We start from the raw sequence: 20,848 nt of genomic DNA on the forward strand, positions 1-20,848 counted from the left end.
GAAATTGTTTTCAACATTCAGTAAAATTTTGAAAAAAAATCGAATTGACTGTTTTTTACAAAAAATAAAATTCTAAAAAAAACAATACTAAAACTTGCTAAAAATTTACTTTCGACTCAAATAGTTTTCAAAAATTAAAAATATTGCTTCAATCTTATTTTATTTTACAGAAAATATTGTAATTCTTATATAAAAATCCAACAGTCCATTTTTGCATAAAAAATCTAATTTACAAAAAATAGTACGCAAATTTGGTAAAAAACTTTTAAGCAAGACAAATCGACAGTTGGGATGGAAAGTTATCAGTGTGGGTCGCATCCCAGCCTCTTTTTTAATATTGAAATGCAATTATATCGAGGGCTTTTTACATTCATTGTGGTTTATTGTCAATTTAAATGTGAAAATGTTACATAATGTTATATTTATCTATCAGTGACTTATTGAAAATATAGAATTTTTTAAAGAATTATTGTTTGATTTTCCGCACAAATCTTCTTATCAACGTAGCCTGTGACGCAAAAATGGGCCTTACCTTCAGACAATTTTAATGCATTTGCAAGCTCGAGTTCTTGTGCTTGCTAAACTTTAAAAAACCTTAAGCCCTTTGTTTTTATGTGAAATATCTGATTCCAAACATCGATGAGGGAAAAGGAAACCTAGTTGTTCGGGCCAACACGGGCTACAACAGCAAAATCTTATGTTGATTTCCACTAGATTTTATAAAACGATGACCACAAAGTTCTTAGAAACTTTGACTGAAAAATTCTTTGTTCAACCGTCCATCGTTTAGTTTAAAGTTATTGATAGTTTTCGTTTATTAAGTGATGATGGCTTTAAAGCCAGGAGTTCTTCAAATATCGGAATTTTCAAAACTGAACGTGTTATTGGAAAAACCCTTTTATAAAGAATAATATATATGTCCATTAAAGCTTTATTTTATCCATTAAAGCATCTGTCCTCCTTTTAACCATAAATGTCCTTTATAAATCCTTTCCGAAATATTTCTCCTGTGATATATTATCTAGAAAAAGCCACAACCATAAATCACTCAAATACCTTTCAATCATACATTTCCCATGTTCTGTTCATATGTATAATGCACAATTGCACTCACATGCAAGAATAATTTATTTAACAGTTTGCAAATTGTTTTCTCTTCTGGTGTTGTTCTTCTATAACAGTCCTTAAGGACCACATATATCCTTATAAATGGATTAAAGCAAGCAGATCTAATGCTAATAGGATTTCTAATAGTTTGTCCTTCAAGTTTCATAAATGACATGAAATCATGTCCTGTTGTTTTACATAGGTATGTGTAGATATATGTTCTTCAATGAAATGTACCTATGGTAGAAATTATAAGAAGGCAGCTTTTGTGATATTTGTCCTTGGGGTGTGCCATTTCTTTGGTTTTGTTCTGCAAACTCAACTCATGAGAGTAAACTTCACTGCTTCAGTGTCTCTTTGCACGACATGATGATGTGAAATATGTTCTGATGGCGCTCTACAGAATTTCTGGAATCTATATACGAAGGTGTTTCATAGCACTATTAAATATTTACAGTTAATTTTATAGCCAAAAAGGGCAATCGCTTCTTGTCTTAGGTTCCATTTTGGCAGTGGCAATGGAATGTATGTGGTACAAGCAATATGGCCCCCGGGTCAACGGAAGCCATAAAATACTCATTTGTCACGAAATGCATGAAACACAAACACTAAAATTTCAAAAATAAAATGCATCCTTTCTGCACGCTTTTGCCACAAGTCCTCCATAAGTTTGCCTAGACTCTATATACCTAAAACCGACATTGTTTATATGAAGTTTGCATGAAGGTAGGTATATTGTGTGTGTCGCCAGAGTGCAATGTGAATGGTTTGAGCTGTGGTCTTCTTTTAAGGATTCCCAACTACAACAACGAACAACAAACACAAGTTTATAGCTTTAGTGGTCCTGGTCTATCGTAACCATAAAAAAATTGCACTATAAATATTTTTCACATATTTATCGTAACGCAAAACAACAATGACATTCACAATACTCATTACAGCTTTTGCATTAAACAAGAGACAGCAACGGAAAGGATACATACATAGTACATATTCATAGGAGATAACCAACCTCTAGGATATCAGATCCGCAACCCATGCCATGCATGTCATGTCCTTGTGTCTCTTTTTTTAATATCATTTGGTTGGTAACTGCGGTTGTCATTGTTGTGGAAGGTGGGTAGGATGTTCCTACAACACATAGCTGCTCTTACACAAATTTTCTGTGACAACACAATGGGATATTTTTTTGTAGCGTTCTTTAACAGGTTTGAAAAAAAGGATATAATAATAGAAGCACATAAATCACAACATCAAAGAATATCGCGTTGCTCAGCAAAAATATATAAATACGTATACATGAGGAAGTAATTCCATGGATTAGGATATTATCCTAGGTATTTATTTTTTGTTGTTGCTTTTCTATACCTTCCCATTTTCCAAGTGATGAGCAATAAGAGGGCTTTAAGGACATACCTACTTTTATCTCAAATACTTAATACTTTTTAATTTTTTTGAGTTGGGCTCAAAAAAAAAAATCAAAAAAAAGCGTCCTTATGCACTTTACAACTAAGGGCAAAGGATTTATTTGTAATTTTAAATATTTATGAAAAAAAGTCTCATAATAAATCATAATGTCATCTTTTTCTGTAAAACAGAACTTTTGATTAATAGCTACAAACAGAGAAATGAAATTCTCCACAAATTCCGACTTTCCCAATGGCGAAATCAATTTCTATTTCCTGCTCCTTTTTTGTGGTTTGATTATATCAGTTGACAAAAAGCTTATAAGAGTGAATATACAATCTTTTTATGTTATGAAAAATAAAAAAGAATTAGGACCAAATTGAATATATGCTGTCATTGCACACACATGACTTGTCGTCCTTTTTGCAGTGTGTGTATACTTGTTGATTTATTGTCCTTCCTGTCTGGAAGAAATTCATCTTCGGATGTGGCGTCTTTCTTTAAGTTAAATACATTATGTCTCTTTTTGTGTTTAAAGTACTAATATGAGTGTTAAATAAAATGTCCTTGCATGTGTTCTTACTTTGTTCGTATATTTGACTGTTTTAAAATTTAAATCTAGGTATAATTTTGAACGAAGTTCTTTCAGGTTCGAGATTTGTTTTTGAAGCTTAAAAATGAGATAATATATTGTTTTAATTATGGACATTTTTAAGATAAGACATTTAATAGCAATTTTGAAGTCAAACAAATTTAAATATATATTTTCAAATGACGCAAAGGATTAAATTTCTATATTGAAATTTAAAAAAATTAAAACAGAATAATATAACATAGGGGTGCAATTGGACCCCATGACATGATTGTACCGATTTTTCTCGTGATGTAAAGCAGGTTATCTAACCGAACTTGTGCATGTTCGTATTAGTGTGATTACTGATTTGGTTTCATTTTACAAATTGATTAAGCATTAAAAATAAATCATTCTTGCATTTTTTTTCTATCTTGAAGATAAATCTACCAAACCAACAAGACTCTCAGTAAATGTCGGTACAAAATATAAGTATGCTTTTATATATTTGTATTTATTTACTATAAAACAAAAGCTTTTCTTAATATAGAGGTATTTATGTGAAAAACTTCTGGAACTTCTTTTATCGATATAGGGCAAAGTTTCACCAAGGTCAGTTATACCTGTAACTAGGATATACTTTCTCCAATACCCATGATTTAATTAGTTTAGAGGTTTTGAAGAGCAATACAAAAATTATTTTCAGAATTATGAAAAATAACTAAACAAAGTCGAGATGCTACAGAAAAAGGCCAAATCTCGCAAGTCTATTGCAACTCCTATTTTAACACCTTTTAACTAGAAATATTTATACCAAATTTTATCAAAAATATTTTTACCAATTTTTATCACTGAGTTTTATGTATTGTCTGCCTAATTGTGTTAAGTCATATATTGACTTATGAATACGAAAACCATATTTTTGTTAATTTGTTCTCCCGTTAATTCGAAAAACCCTACCATTTCCATTTAAATAAGCTGCGACAACATTTAGCTGATGCACTTCTAATCCCCACTCAGCAGCGAGCGCCATAAGGATACGAATTGAACATTGCATAACATTGAAAACCCCATCTACAGCCTATTATGGCTAAATCACAAACACTCTTCAGCTTCGGCTGCGCCTGACGTTTACGAGTTCAGCCATAGGAATTCAATGCATGCTAGCACAATATAGCTTCGACCTCACGGTTTCGTTTCGTAAAAAAAAGAACGTAATGTGACTCGAAACGGAAGATCTAGTTCCATTTCCTGAACATTTGCTTCGTCTGACGGCTCAGCAGCTGCAAAAAAATATAAGCAAAGAAAATATTTGCTTTAAGAGGGATTCCAATTTTGTAATTGGAAAAATATAAAAGGTAGGTTATTGAACTATAAATAGGATTATCAAAACAAAAAATGAGTCTTGAAGAACTACTCATTGACAACATTTACAACACCAGGTCTAAAGCATGTACAAATGTTTTAAAAAGAAATGCTGCATGGGAAGAGATTGGCCAAACTTTAAACAGACCAGGATCGGGCAAACAATACTGAGGTTCCATTCATCGGGCATGCTTTCTTCCGACCATATCTTAAAGATAAGTTGGTGCATGCTCCTAACCAACTTATCTCTAGCTGCTTTAAAGAGCTCGGCATTCAAGCCATCCGCTCCAGGGGCTTTATTAGACTTCAACTTAGATATGGCAATCTTTACTTCGTCTAAGTCGGGAGGACGGTATTGTTGGCTTTCGTCGTCTATATTGAATGGATCATCCTGCGGACAGCGGAATTCAGTTCTTCGTCGCCGTTATACAGTCTGCGGAAGTGGTCCTTCCATATATTTAGCATTGACTGCGGTTCCACTATGATGTTTCCACTTTCGTCTTTGCAGACTTCGGTTCTAGGTTTATGTACTTGTGAATTTCGTTTCACCTGTTCATAAAACTTTCAAACCTCATTCCTGCTTTTAAACCTCTCAACATCTTCGACCGCACGCTTCTCATGCCCTCTCTTTTTCCTTCTGAGAAGTCGGTGTTCCTCTCGCCTCTTCTGCTCATAGAGCTCACGAGCAGCTCTCGTCCTTTTATGCGGCGCGGCTTTGCGTGCCTGTTGTTTGGCTGCATTTGCCTGCCGACATTCCTCATCAAACCAGGTGTTCCTTGTTGGTGGCTGCTTGAAACCCAGCACAACAGAGGCGGCTTCTCTGATTGCATCTTGGTAATGTTGCCACTGGTTTTCAATACATTGTGTTGGCGGCAGAGAACTTCGAGAGAGGTTACTTGTAACTCGGTCGGAAAAGGATTTGGCGATCTCTGGCGATTGTAGCCGTTCGACGTTGTACCTTCTCCCAGCACCTCCCTGTTTTGCCTTGGGTATGGAAATCCGAAGTGCTACCTTGGCTACAACGAGGTAGTGGTAAGAGTCGATGTTAGCTCCTCGGAAAGTTCGTATATCCACAATTCTGGAAACGTGTTTGGCGTCGATCGCAATATGGTTGATCTGGTTGACGGTAGATTGATCTGGAGAAGTCCAAGTTCCTTTGTGGATGTTGAGGTGTGGAAAACGCGTACTGACTACCATGACGTTTCGCCCGCATCAAAATCTATGAGCCTGAATTCATTGTCGGAAGTGTTGTCGTGCAGGCTGTTCTTCCCGATTATTCCACCAAAGAGGTCTTCCCTTCCTAGCTTGGCATTAAAATCGCCCAGGACTATTTTAATATCGTAGCTAGGTCACTGCTCATATGTTTTGTCTAGGAGCTCGAAGCACATATCTTTGGTGTTGTCGTCTTTCTCTTCTGTGGGGGCGTGCGCGCATATCAGGCTAATGTTGCCGAATTTAGCCTTGATGCTCATTGATGCACCTATAGCTCAAGACTTCTTGTCAAGCCTGGCTGCAATGACGAAGCCATGGTGGAAGAGCCTTCGGGATCGGTTCGTTGGGGAGAAGCGCTCAATGGACCGTCCGGGAGTGGAGCTGCAGTGTGAGATAGCTGGGAGTTTTTTGAATAACTAAAGTTCTTGATCCCATCGCTAACACCATGAAGGTTTAAAAACACAATATTTGTTATTTAATAGTGTTAGATAATGTTTTTATGTGTTGTTGCAGGCAAATAGGGAACTAATAGCAAACTGCTGCAGTTGAGTTCGCTGAAGATTTCCCGTCGCCAATCAGAGGAGATAATTTTATTTTTGGAAATGACGACGGCAACGACAAGATCACTCCAAAAAGAGCGAGATCCTCAAAGAGAAGGGCGGAAGAGGATTTTAAATCCTTTCTTGGAGGGTTGAATGCGACCGTGTCAACCCATTTGAGCTCAGCACCTCGTCCTGCGCACGATGTGGAAGAGGAGTTCATGCTTAACATGGCAAAGCGCATGTAACCGCTGAGTGTAGCTGATGTAGCAGTATGCGTCTACACGCCAAAATATTGGCCGATATCAACGAAGTATTGCTAAAGCAGCTGGAATGATGTTTTTTTTATGTTATTTTATATTATTTACTGTTGATGTGATAACTTTTTTTTTGTTGTTTGAATTGTTAAATTGTTGCAATGAAATTATCTTTTTGTTATTTGTATGTACCAAAGTTCCTAATAATAATAATAAAAAGACTGAATAAAATGTTAAGAACTCAAAGATTTTGTTTTTTATTTGAAATAATTGTTTTTAAATTGGGTTGTTATTTAGGTATTTCTTTAATTTATCTCGCATTGAGAAGTTGTGGGATCCAAATAATATGCATATCGTAAGTGGGCATACTTCACTTCACCAGAGACCTTCGATAAGGACGTCGTTTTCATCGTATCGATCGACAAATTCTGGAGATAAGTATGCTGAATCGTTTAGCTTGACAAATTTATGTAGCACTACACTGGTCTTTACGATTTTATCTGCATTTGTAGGCAACATATTAAATGTTAGGCATTCTCAATAACTTTCCGAACTCGAGAAAGTCTTTTATTAAAATTATGTTTCTCAATCGTGAGTAGTTTTCCAGGGCACAGCCGCATCAAAGGTTTCAAGGGAAAAGCTGAATCACCTTACCATGTTATGGTTGCAGGTATATTTGGAACTCGGAAGTCAACTGGGAGGAGGGAAGTTTATGCCTCCAGTTAAAACCTTTCTGCCAAAAGATGAGTCTGCAAACATTCCACCATCACTTTGACTTCCGTACGCACCGATGTCAACTGCGACAAAAGTATAATAAAAAACTATCGAATCGTGTCCCTTATGATATGTAGTATTCCAAACCAGCTCCTTGTGGGTACTGAATATTGATGTGTTTGCCATCAATAGCGCCAACACAATTGGGTAAACTCTGTTGGTGGTGATTAATAAAAAGACACAAGGCAGGTCCAAAGAATATAGGCTGTTTCGTAAATGATATTTGCAACTGTTAAATATCCCATACGAAACATCCACGCGAGGACTTGTTTTGGTACTCCTTTTGACAAATACCTTGAAGAAAAATGTTGTAGGCAAAGAAATAAACATTTTTACTTGATCAACTTGCAACAAGATTAAGAAAAGTCGGGCACTTGGTTCGATAGGTTTTCTCCAACTAGTCTTTTCCAGATGTAGGTTCAATAAGAGCGCGGAATATCTCAAATGCGTTAGGAGACATCCTTGTTATTTTAAAGAAGTGCTCTGGGTCTTTATCCTTCATTTAGTTAAAGTTCAGAGCATAGAACCCTTCATCATCTCTCCGCAGATTGAGCTCCCGGACCCACCAACGTCACTCAGTCTGCTCTTCTTCTTGCTCTATGAGCTCAAAATACCCACGATAGGCTGTGTAAGCTGCTTTCGTGATACTTTTAATTTTTATATTTCAATATTCATATTTTTTACTGCACGACAAACCAAAACAAACTTTTGAGAAAAATATCAACTGTGTATTATTTCATTTTAGAAATGTTATTCAAATCAACCTTGAAGTAGGTCCAACGTAACGCAGACGAAGCCGAAGCTGAAGCGTGTTTGTGATTCAGCCAATATAATTCCCCCCTTTGGGCGGTCTACAATGGACCATGTTTCATTTGACTCATTCGCCAAAAGTTCTTCGTTCATAGCCTGTTTCCATTCCTTAACGTTGGAATCTTTTAAAATGTCTCTAACATTTTGCGGATCTAGGATTAAAATGCAAACAGCATCACTAAAAACATCTAAACCTTCTGATTCATCACTTGAAGTTAGAATTTCTGCATGCAATCTCTTCCTTGATCTTGTTCGCATTGCTATCACTTCTCCTTTACTGTTCCTGATCCTTTATAATTCTTTCTCTTTCAATTTTGCCGTCTCCAGCTTTTTTATTTCGTTGGTCAAGTACTTGGGCTTCGATTTTATCTTGATTTGCTTTATCTTTGACTTCACTATGGCATGTTTCTGTTTCTCCCAATTTTTAAATTTCTTTTGCTGTGAATAATATATTCATGTTCATTTGTTTTTGATTCTATATTTCCATCGACTTTAAATCTTCATTTTTATTTGGTCCGACAAATAATTCTAATGTTAGGACTAATGGGATCAAATTTACTTCTACTTTTATTTTTAAACAAAGAATATGCTTTACTACCAAATACCTGGAAGTGGTTTACACCAGGGACTTTTCCTGTCCAGAGCTTGTAGGAGACCTCGCCATTTAAACTGCTTAATAAGCACCGATTCCGTGTGTATTTTGCAGAAGCGATGTCCTGCCCCCAAAACAATTGAGATAGCTCCGACTGCAGTAACATATATCGTCCCATTTCGACAAGTGTCCTGTTTATCCTTTCGGCAACACCTTTTGTTGCGGGGTATACTCTATAGTTAATTGATGCTTGATGCCTCCCTCCGAAAAATATTGACTAAACTCCTTACTGCAGTACTCTACGCCATTATCTGATCAACGCTTTGATTCTTTGACCTGTAAGATTTTCTGCATGAGTTTTGAAATCTTAAAAAGCTGTAAAATTTGTATATTGGGCTTCAATTGCAGTAGTTTTATTGTTTACGAGTACTAAATGACGTGGCTCATTGAAGTTCAGCTGAGAGATTTTGTTTTTATCTCCATACATGTGTGACGTAGCGCCACTGTCCAAGCACTATGTATTGATTTTTGACAAAGTATTTAGACTAAAAACTTCTTCACTTACACTTGATATCAAAAATGATTCTTCCGTCACTGCTGTCTTATTTGTTGTGTTGATTTTTCGTCTACAGGAACTTGCCATATGACCATTTCGTCTGCAGCGATAGCAGATGAAACGAAAAATCTTATTCTTCTTACCTTTGCGCCTTGTATTCTCTCCGAAGGAATTTTTTGCTATGAACTTTGAATTTGGCTTGAACTTTTGATTATGCTGCCGCTATTTTACAAACAATCCTCCACTCTGATGGGCACCCTTTTCTTTTCTGGCATCGTACTCCTCAGTAATATTTATTTATAGGGTTTCGGGTTAAGGCAGATCATCCCGCGTTTTTATCGCGACTCTAAAATTTTCATTGTACTAAGGAAGGCTGTATAACAAAAGAATAGAAAGTAAATCACCATTCCTTCACTCATTTTATTCAAAACGAGTTGTTTAAAAGTGAAGCTTTCTTGGCAAGTCCTCTCGATTCGTACACTTTATGCAGCTTGGTTCAGATATTTTTAAATGGATTTATCGATCTTCTTTACGCCAAAGTACCTGTACTGCTTTGTCTGTTCTCTGCTTAGTTCCACAAACGTAGTCCCATGTGTCAATCCCTACCAAAAATCCTTTCACATGGAGTTTCCAAGTGTCAAAATTTTCACGAGCCAAAGGCTCGATTTTGACCAAATGATGATTTGCCATAACTTGATTAGTTTTTTTTTTAATTATGCTAAATTTGAAAATATATTTATTGAAATTACTGATTGATAAGATTTTTTTAGATTTCTTCTGCGCTCATAACCCTGTTAAAACAAGCTCAGACGATGTAAGTTCCAAATTAAATTAATCGCTTGTTAATAGGTCCTTATATATATACATTATAGTAGAATATAATTGTGAAATAAAGTGTGTGTTCAGAGTTTTTAAAATTAAGTTTGTTTAAGTAGTTACCTATGTATATAAGTTCTAATACAAAAGAAGTATAAACTAAGTATAAGGTATTAATTCATTAATTGAGTAATTTAGTGCTCATTTTTAATTGACTTTTTAACACAAATTAATTTAACATAATATTTTGAAATTTTTTTACCCATTTTGTTACATTTTATCAATTTTACAAACATTTTTTTAAAAGATTTGTATGCAGACTTATATGAGCTGCAATGGGGAACCAAATACTTTTTTGTTAAAAAAAAAATACTACTCCTTACTGCTAATTTTGCTGCAGCGCAATGTGATGTAACTTTTAAGAAGGCCTAAAGGACATATTAATTAAATTCTCTTGTCAGATTGTTTTTCAAAGTAACTTTGGTATGTCATTTTTAAAATTTTTCTGAATTAATGTACTCTGCTTTTCTACTTTTTTATTTTTATGTTTTATGGCTTAAAAAACTCAGTTGAAACAAAAATCTAAGAAGCAATGTCTCTAGAGTTAAGTATTTTCCTAAAATAAAACCTTTACCTTTGTCTATTTACACTCTAAAGAAAATTATGTACATATTTGATAACATTAAAAATTCATTTACTAAACTACAGAGATAACGTTTTAACCAATGAAAAAAAAGAAACTCGTTTCGAGCGTTATTGACAATATTTACAATGGAAAACAATTAGAACTATTTTATTTGAATTTAACTTCCTTAACATAGGACATTTAATGTCTTCATTTGATAATTCTAATTCTTTAATCTCGGCCTTACAGCTTCTAATATATACATATACATATGTTTCTTCCTTTCTTTGGATAGCAAGGGAAAAAGAATTTAACTGCAAATTAAAAACATTATAAATTTATTTATTTTAGCAAATCAAAAATGTATCCAAAAATAATTTCACACCGATTTCCAAATGACCCAAACCGATACAACGTATTATGTATTAACTACACTAAGTCGACCATAAATTGCAACAAATTTTTAATTTTACTACGCAAATAAAAGAACATAAAGTTCTTCACCGCAATCTTGCTGCCATATATCCTACATTATACCTACCTATTATACAGAAAACCATTTTTCTTGTTCGTCCTTAGTACAAAAAGATAATCATATCCTTTTTAACGTTGTTGCCTTAAAAGTTTTCCCATAAAATGTGACGAAATTATACCCAATGCGCCACATACAACAAAGTTACTTATTATATTGCTATCTAGTCGAATGTTGACACATGAACATTTGGACAATGGTCAATCACATCCTTGTACAATCTCTCTCTCCTGCTACAAACAGAAAAATAATATTCTACTTTGTCTTTCTTCTAATCTGGCAATAAAAACCACCAAAAAAGTTAACATTTCCATTCGCCAAAAAGGTCCTTCGTCTTTATATGTATATTCTTCTTTGTTCGCCGATTTTATTGATCAACTTCTCTGCATATAAATCTTCAGATTAGCTCACATATTCCTGTAGAATCATTTTCGTCGCTCCACCAAATAAGGACGTCACTTTTATAGAGCAGCACTGTAAATCATCATATTTAAGTTGTTAATTTATTTGCAGTTGCCATGTGAAATGTGAACTGTTGTTGTGCGATGTATATGACTGTGTGTCGAAGTCCTTCGTCATCCTGGAACCTGGGATTCATAAAGAATCCCTGGATTTGATGGTTGCAATGTGCGATTGCGATCTACTGCGCCAGTTCTCTTCGCAACCGCTATTAGCCACAACATAAAATCTTTAAGTGATTTTATTACCTTTCCTCCTCTTGCTGTCACGTCACTCACATGCCCATCACACAAAAACAAAAAAAAATACAAGATATGAAGAAAAGGACGAAAAAAGGGGAACGAACGTTTGTTGACTCTCAGTGTTTTGTTCTAGTTTTAAGGAGTATCCTTTTGTCCTTTGGGTTTGCGATGATGATACGAGTATAAAGTGAATCCTATTGTGATGAAAATTTAGATCTCGACTGACACAAACAATACAAATGGTGTGAAAAGGATATAGGTAAACTGTCAATAACTTTGACTAAATTATTGTTTTATTCAGCCTTTAAGATGTGAGCTGGTGACTTTGACGCATTTCGTCAAAGAATCAACAATAATACGAAAAGAAAGAGGGAATAATATTTTGTCATGGAAATTTGGGCTTACCATATCAGCAATTGAAATGTATAATTTTCTTTGTTATATGCAAAAGATACTTTGTTGCATTTAATAGATGTCTGTTTTTCAAAATGAGGACTGTTTACATTAAGAACATTAAACAGGATCAAAGAGGATAAATACATTTGCCTACCTGGAAATTGAATTAGGCATTGCGAATTGAGCAAGACCATAAAAAAGGGTAGCATTTTTATTACGATTCCTTAAGGATTAGAAGTTAAGATATTTTATTGTATATCTACGTTCATACAAACGCATGGCGTTTAAAATGGATACGCAGATGTGTATTTTTTTGTTGTAGAAAAAAGAAAACAAAAAGGGAGTTTTATTTTTGTCACTTATACGAAAAGGGATAAGTATATTTAAACAGAAAAAAAGGTTTAAGTTGTTGTTATTTTCGTTAATTGGCGTTAAAAACACAACAATGTTGTTGATCTTTTAATGTTTATTAATACAAAACTACTCAAAAAGGCAAACGTTTCGATACGGAACAAACTATTGCGACAAAATCATGCAAAAAGCAAAAGATCTGGGAATTTGTAGGTGGCACCTGGTAAACTTACAATATTAATTTTATACTAATCCAGGGAAGCGTTATAATTCAATAAATTGTATTCCTTGATTAAACTCCTTCTAGCTTTGTGTAATGAACCAAAATGTTTTTATAAGTTAGCATTTATTCAATCTGTTTTTTACATTTTCGAATAATATCAATTGCGCAATTGCGTCGTTATGTTTATTGGTTTCTTCATCGACTAATCAATCATTCAATTCCTTCGAAAAATGCATTTGTTGTCTTCAAAATTAGCAGGTCAAACCTAAGACCTACGACCAGCCAAAAGAAAGGGGAAGGGAAGACTCCCGGCCCCGGATTTCCTAGGGGCCCGTAAAATTGAAAGCAACAACAACATTCCCAAACTATTCTGACTTATTTTAAGGGCCTGAAAATTTAAAATCAATCATTCTTTCGCAATCAGGCCCCTGTTTGCATGTTATTTACTAATCTATCAGTACCAAGCTTGCCGATCTGGGCGCCTAATTATTATGTCCTCTCCAATCGCGACTACACCCTCTACAAAAGTCGTAGACAGTCCATTCTTAATGGAGACTGAGGACGACCTTATCATGGTCCTTCTGAGCGAGGACGAACTCTTGGGTTCATCCTCAGACTCAGAGGATCAGAACAAAACCGTGATGGAGGTTGATCTGCCTAATTGTAGCCAAAATGCTGCAGTTAGTACAGATTAAATTCCAACTCTCCATAAAGGCCTTGGTCTCACTTCTTCTCCGTCTGGCGAGTAACGGGGAAGACATTGTCCTGATCCAAGAGCCATGGATTGTAGGATGCGTTGTTCGAGGACTCAGGACTCCTGGATACTACACACTTTGTGTGACAGATAAAGGTGAAACTAGATCTTGCATACTAGTGAAACGTAGCATTAATGTATTTTTACTCCATCGTTTCAGTGACAAAGATACCACCCGTAGCTAGGTTGGAAACAACCAAAGGAAGTTTCTGGCTGGTGTCGGCGTATCTTGGGCAAGACCACCTTGGCCCTCTCCCTGGAAAAACTCTGGAGAAAGTCGACGCTGAAGCGGAAAGGCAAAGGATACGCCTAATTATTGGGAGCGATGCTAACGCTCATCATACTGTATGGGGCAGTACGAATATCAACGACAGAGTTGAGTCTCTTTTTGATTATATTCTTGGTACTAACCTCTTAGTAAGTAATGTTGGAAATGAACCAACCTTCATAACTAAAACTCCACAAGAAGTCTTAGACATAACTCTTGTCTCAGATAGTATACACCATATGATCTTGGACTGGAAAGTATCCAAAGAACACTTGTTCTCTGATCATAGATATATCCAGTTCAATATAAATGTGGATGATAACCCGAGTCCATTGACTTTTCGAAACTATCGGAAAACTGACTGGGCTTCATACAGGAACTCATTACAGAGTTTATTAGAACCTGGACTATCTACAGTCCTCCCTCTAACGCTAATGAACTTGACAACAAAGTCAATGACCTTACCTCAGCTATGAACACATCGCTAGAAATTGCTTGTCCAATTATACACATAAGAGGAAAGAGGAAACCACAATGGTGGGCCTCAGAGCTTGACTCGTTTAGGAAGGAATGCAGGAAACTTATCAACCGGGCCAAAGCTGCAAGACAAGCCTCTCATTGGGACTCCTACAAAGAATCCCTAAGAATCTACAAGAAGGCACTAAGGAAATCCAAGCGATCTTCTTGGCGATCCTTCTGTGGCATGATAGAAAAAACTTCTGAAGCTTCTAGGTTACGAAAAATTCTTTCAACTAATCCAGCTATGCCAAGCTGCTTGAGAAATACAGACGGCTCCTGGACAAATTCAAGTAATGAATCGCTGAACTTACTATTGGAAACTCACTTTATTGGTATTTCTCTTACCGAAACTTGCAACAGTTATATACGTTCAAGTTCAAATACAACATATCCACAAGGTCTGATCACAAATAATAAGCTACAATGTGCTCTCAACAGCTTCAAACCATTTAAAGCTCCAGACTCAGATGGAATAATACCAGCCGAATTACAAAAGACTTCTGATATAATTGCACCAATCCTTGACGCAATTTTTACCAGCTGGTTTACCTGGTCCATATTCCCTCGGCATCGAGAGAAGTTAAAGTTGTTTTTATACCTAAAGCATCCTAAATCCTAAAGATCTACGACTTATAAGTCTATCATCATTCCTTCTTAAGACCTTGGAAAGATTGATTGATATCCATTTAAGGGGAGGTATCGATACAAGACAAGGTAAATCGGTGGAAACAGCGTTACACGCTTCAGTACGCACCATTGAATATTCCCTCCATCATAAATCATGGTTGCTTTCCTTGACATCAAAGGTGCCTTTAACAACGTGGACTGGACACATCTGCAATCACATCTTCATTAACATCTCTAAATGTAGAGAGTTCGCTTCGGGAGTTAATTCATTTAATGCTTACTATAGCAGAATAATTAACTCAAAACTGGGCAACTCTTCTAGCAGACGATTTGTTAGTAGAGGGACACCGCAAGGTGGTGTTCTATCCCCTCTTCTATGGAACCTAGTGGTGAATGAAATCCTAACTAGTCTGGATGCGGAGGGTTTCAGAGTGATAGCCTGACGGACGACGTTGCTATAGCAGTTTCAGGAAAGCATCTTAATATCAAAAAGAATTCTTACAAAATGCCTTGGACAGACTTATACTTTGGGCTGATCGGTGTGGACTGGCGGATCGCTTCGCATGACCCCGTCTGGACACCTTGCTCTACCTTACACCTCTTGACATATTTAGCAAAAAAATAGCTGCAAGCTCTGCTATTCGTCTCAATTCTTCATTGCAGTGGACTAACAACAACATTGGCTACTCCGTAATTCTAAGGTACCTAGAATCAATTCCAAAGCACACAGACTACACCATCCCCCAACTACAATTCGACAGAAACTTCCAGATTTCTATACCTACCAGATCTTTTTGGGAGGATAGGACATTCTTAGAGGATGAGTCAATCCACTTTTACACAGATGGGTCAAAAACAAAAGAAGGGGTTGGTGGAGGTGTGTACTCTGAACGACTGAAATTAAGTCTCTCATTCAGCCTTCCCAATTATTGTTGCGTGTTCCAGGCGGAACTTTTGGCGATTAAAGAAGTCTTGTCTTGGCTCAAAGAAAACGTGATATCAACATCTGATATCCGTATTTTCTCCCACAACCAGGCCGCTATCAAATCTCTGGACTCTGTCTCTACAAACTCTATAACAGTCCATAACTGTCGATCATCTCTAATGGAGATAGCACAACAGTTTAATATTCGCCTTTGCTAGGTGCCGGCCATAAAAAAATTCCAGGTAACTGTAAGGCAGATGAACTCGCCAGGAAGGGTATAGTACAGCCCATCCTACCAAGTTTGGCAGGTACTGGCATACCAATCGCTACTTGTAAACTGTTGCTAATACACGACGATGTGAGGAGGGCACCAGGTGGAACAACATCACCACGTGGAAGTCACAAAAAACATCTAGCCAACACTGGATTTAAAACGTTCAAGATGCTTGCTCTCTCTAAGCAGATCGCATATAAGCTCGATAATAGGTGTCATAACCGGACACTGTTTAATAGGAAAGCACGCCACGAGACTAGGCGTATTCTCAAATGACTTTTGCAGAAGCTGTATAGACGAGGAAGAGGAAGAAACGGTTCTTCATCTTCTCTGCACATGCCCTGCTCTAGCTCGAAAACGCAAGAATTACCTAGGACAATTCTTCTTTATCGATCTAAACGATCTAAATCATATCGGTATAATCAGCCTCCATTGAGCTTAGGAGGAAGCCTCAAGATTCATGTGGTATCACAATGGGGCATTAAACTGGCCTAAGTGTGTCCGTTTTCATCTTGGACAGCCACTATAACCTAACCTAACCTATCAAATTTCTGGACTATGTCTCTACAAACTTTATAACAGTCCATGTCTATCGATCATTTCTAATGGAGATGGCACAACAATTAAATATTTACCTTTGCTGGGTGCCCTGCCATAGAGACATTCCAGGAAATTGTACCACTTTTGATTTATGCTGGCATACTAATCAATGCATCTAAACTATTGCTAATGCAAGACGGTTTAAAGAAGGCAAACATCAGGTGGAATATCATAACCACGTGTAAGGTCAAACAAAACATCTGGCTTTCACTAGATTTAAATCGTTAAAGCAGATCGCATATAAGCTCGATAATCGATTTCTCTTGAAGCATCCTTTATAAGGTCCAAAGCTCAATATCCATTTTTGACCATTCCTCTTTGACAAATAAGCTTTCGAATTAATTTTCCAAAGTTTGTAAACGACTGTAAAAATATAGGACTCCAGCATAATTTTGCCTTTCTAGATAACATCCTCCATCTCCGTATTTAATTATTGATTTAGATTCATATCCTCTGAGATAATTTTTTGCTCACAGAAGGAAAATGGCAATTTTTCCATTTCCGCTAAGCAAAGTACGATAAATTTTACTTTTTTATGCCATCAAAAAAAGGACTCCCCTTCATATACTCTTGTGTTGTGCGTATGTCAACACATCATCTTCGCTTAATGTGATTATGTGTTTATCAAATGAGACTCACTGTACTAACGTTCGTTCATCATTATTGATTTGTTTCAGAAACACACAGTCCTGATGACAACACCGAGGATTGTGCACACGCAGTCATCGTCTACAAGTCCATATTTTTATGGGCATCAATTTTTTATCAAATATCGAATATTTATCAAGTTTTTTTCTTCTGTTGGTTGTTTTGGCCTCCGGTTAACACAATTCAACCCGAACCCCCCAAAAAGAACACAAACAAAAAACTTGACGAATTGTGCCGCCATTTATCAAGTAAATCGACGGAAATCAACAAACAAAACGCCGCACCAGGAACGTCCTTAGATTCTTTTCTATACAATTCAATTCAATTGAAGATACTTTTCTTCTTTTTTGTCGGATGTGTGTGTTCAGAAGTTCTTCTAAGAGTTCTAAGAGTTGGAGGTACACACATTACAGACCGATTCAAATCATTCGAGTGGAAATAAAACAATTTTATCATCGGTAGAGGGATGAGGACGATGTAGAACCCTCTTTAGCCTCTGTCACATGTGAGACATCTATCAAACTAGCGAAAAATTGCCAAAGTTATTTCATTCAACCAGCCAGGGCGGCAGTGAACAGTGAGGCAGTGAGAGCGAAGTGAATAAGTTAATGTCCCATGCTGTGTATGGCGGGTGTCTGTCTACAGCCTTGGTGAATTTTTCGAGGAAAATAAGACGCTATAATCTTCGCAGATGTAATGAATTAACTCAGATGTGGCCTACATTTTAATGGAAACTAATGCGTTGCTGTCATCCACTTGTTCAATGGCAATCTGTATTTACAACGGTTTACAGATAGATAGATAGATGGCATCAGGGATGACGATGCATATACCTGTCATCCTTAAATGTCAAGTGAATAGTTCATTGAATCTAATTAAGTTAATCGGAAGTGTTCATGGTTTGGTAAATGGGTGATGGCTTTTGGGGTATGACTTTTAGAGGAAATGGGTTGAACTCAAATCTGTCCATCTTTTTGTAGGTCTGTTTTATAAAAACATGTGACTTAAGGGTTTCTAAGGGTTCTTTTATCATTTTATAGGTGGGAAATGGAAATGTTTTCTACTACTCACTTTCTAACTTTAGGTGGCGATGTACATTCCGGGACGGACATGGACTTCAACCAACAGTCGTCTTCAGCCAGCTTAATTTTTAGCAACCTATCTACATTTTCGCATGCCAAGTTGGTTGAGATCTCGGTCTTCCTCTACTGTTATGGCCTTCGGGATTGTATTTAAAGATCTTCCGGCCTAGAGCGTTAATGTTGATGCTCTACATAACCTAGCTATCTAAATTGTTGTTCCTTTATCCCTTTAATCACTTCATTGCCTGTGTACAGCAAGTACTTCTCGTCGTTGAATCTTCTTCTCCATTCTCCATCCATGCAAACGGGACCAAAAACCACCCGAAGAAATTTTATTTTAAAGTATCCTAAGACGATCTCATCTTTGTTTGACATGGTCCAGGCCTACCTTAAAGTAATAGTTGTTAATGGTATAATGTTTTGTAGAAGACGTCCTTCAATGTCATTTTTTGCTGACAGCATATACTTCGTCTTGCCCTCATTAACTACTAAATCTGCCTTCTTCGCTTTCGTCGCAATGCTCAAAACGCTCCATTGACATCAAGGATGCCAAAACTAGATATTGCACTGTAAAGCTCTTCCCGCTGTCATATGCGACTTTAAAATCGATAGAGATGGTGGGTATCGATTTAAAGTTTCGAGTATGCTAAAAGTGTTCCTATTTGCATTAACTGCCTTCGAAAAGGACACACAGTTTCGAAATGAAAAATGAGTCGGTGCAGCGTTTGCAATCGATATCATCACACATTATTGCACCAGTACGAATCAACTTTTAATAGTTTACCGGCACAACCTTCAACAAGTTTTCAAGCTATCATGCCTCAGTTTCGGCTGATAAAGTTATTCTTGCCACTGCAACTGTGCAAATAAAGGGCAGTTCTATAGAATTTATGACAGATCGAGCATTACTTGATTCTGGCTCTCAATTAAACTTCATAACAGAAGAATTAGCCCAAAGATTAAAACTTCGAAAGGAAGAAAAACTTTTGAATCTGCTTGGCATTGGAAAGGCAAGTGCTACAGTAAATAAAAAAAGTACATGCAGAAGTAAAATCAAGATTTAATGATCATTCGTTTTCTGCTAATTATTAGGTAATGAACTCAATATCGTCTTATCAGCCGGACCAAGTAATAAAAACTTTGGATTGGAATATTCTTTCCAACATTCAACTAGCTGATCCGTATTTCAATAAGCCACAAAAAATTGACCTACTTATTGGAGCAGACACATTTTTTGAATTGTTGTCGGTTGGTCAAATTAATCAAGGTTCCGAATTTCCAACTATTCAAAAGACAATTCTTGGCTGGATAATATCTGGGAAATACCCCAAGGGTACAAATAACAATACCAAGCATTGCAATCTCTTATGTCAGTGTGAAGATTTATCAGATTTAGATCAAAAGATACCAAAACTCTGGTTATTGGAAGAATTTCCTGGGGAAACGAAAAAATATTTTACTCCAGAACAACAATTGTGTGAAAAACACTTTGTGGAAAATACAAAACTTTTTCCGACAGGTCGATTTGAGGTTAAACTTCCCTTCAAATTATCCTCAAACTCGCTTGGATCATCATTCGAAACTGTCAAATGTAGATTTCTTGCACTTGAGCGCAAATTATCCAAAACTAGCGATTTGAGAGGAATGTATATGGATTTCATGAAAGAATACATCCAAAGGGCCCGCACTATTTTATTCCACATCAGTGTGTTTTGCGACCGCAAAGTACAAGTACTAAGTTGAGAGTTGTTTTCGACGCCTCAAGTCGAAAATCTTCTCAATTATCACTGAATGATATCTTGATGGTTGGGCCAACCATTCAAGAGGAGCTATTTTCGACGTTGCACCGTTTTCGTACACACAAATATGCTATTACGACTGATATTACGAAAATGTACCGGCAAGTTCTTGTTGCTGAAGAACAAACGAATTACCAGCTCATAGTGTGGAGGCAGCATCCGTCCCAACTATTGCAAGTCTATCGCTTAAACACTAGAACGTATGGTACGTCTCCAGCGCTATTTTTAGCGATACGGTGTTTAAAAATGTTGGGCGATGGTAACGAATCCTCTTTCCCTACGGGGTCAAATATAATTCGAAGAGATTTTAACGTTGATGATCTCTTAACTGGTGCTGATAATCTCGAGACCCTTAAAATAATGAAATTCGAGATTCAAGAAAACCTCACAAAGGGAGGGTTTCAATTAGCTAAATAGTTTTCAAATCATCTAGAGTAGGAGAGTTCTAAAAAATCAATTAATTTTAATGATTCAGATTTCACAAAAACTCTGGGAATTTGTTTACACCCTAAAGAAGA

The 20,848-nt window shown here is 36.4% G+C and overlaps 1 protein-coding gene across 1 annotated transcript; it reads left to right on the forward strand.

Moving 5' to 3' along the window:
- Positions 1-19,421: 19,421 nt before the first annotated feature.
- LOC129950505 (uncharacterized) lies at positions 19,422-20,274 on the forward strand. Its single transcript, XM_056062443.1, has 2 exons — positions 19,422-19,553; positions 19,624-20,274. The coding sequence occupies exons 1-2, from the start codon at positions 19,422-19,424 to the stop codon at positions 20,272-20,274; spliced, it is 783 nt and encodes a 260-aa protein (XP_055918418.1).
- The last annotated feature ends 574 nt before the right edge of the window (positions 20,275-20,848 follow it).

The sequence above is a fragment of the Eupeodes corollae genome, chromosome 1 (genome assembly GCF_945859685.1).
Source record: "Eupeodes corollae chromosome 1, idEupCoro1.1, whole genome shotgun sequence".
Classification (NCBI taxonomy): domain Eukaryota; kingdom Metazoa; phylum Arthropoda; class Insecta; order Diptera; family Syrphidae; genus Eupeodes; species Eupeodes corollae.

What these genes read in the sequence shown, in the direction of transcription:
- LOC129950505 (XM_056062443.1), top strand. Translation starts at nt 19,422, where the DNA reads ATGACAGATCGAGCATTACTTGATTCTGGCTCTCAATTAAACTTCATA. An exon ending in TTGGAAAGGCAAGTGCTACA is followed by an intron (nt 19,554 to 19,623) that starts GTAAATAAAAAA and finishes GCTAATTATTAG; the next exon opens with GTAATGAACTCAATATCGTC.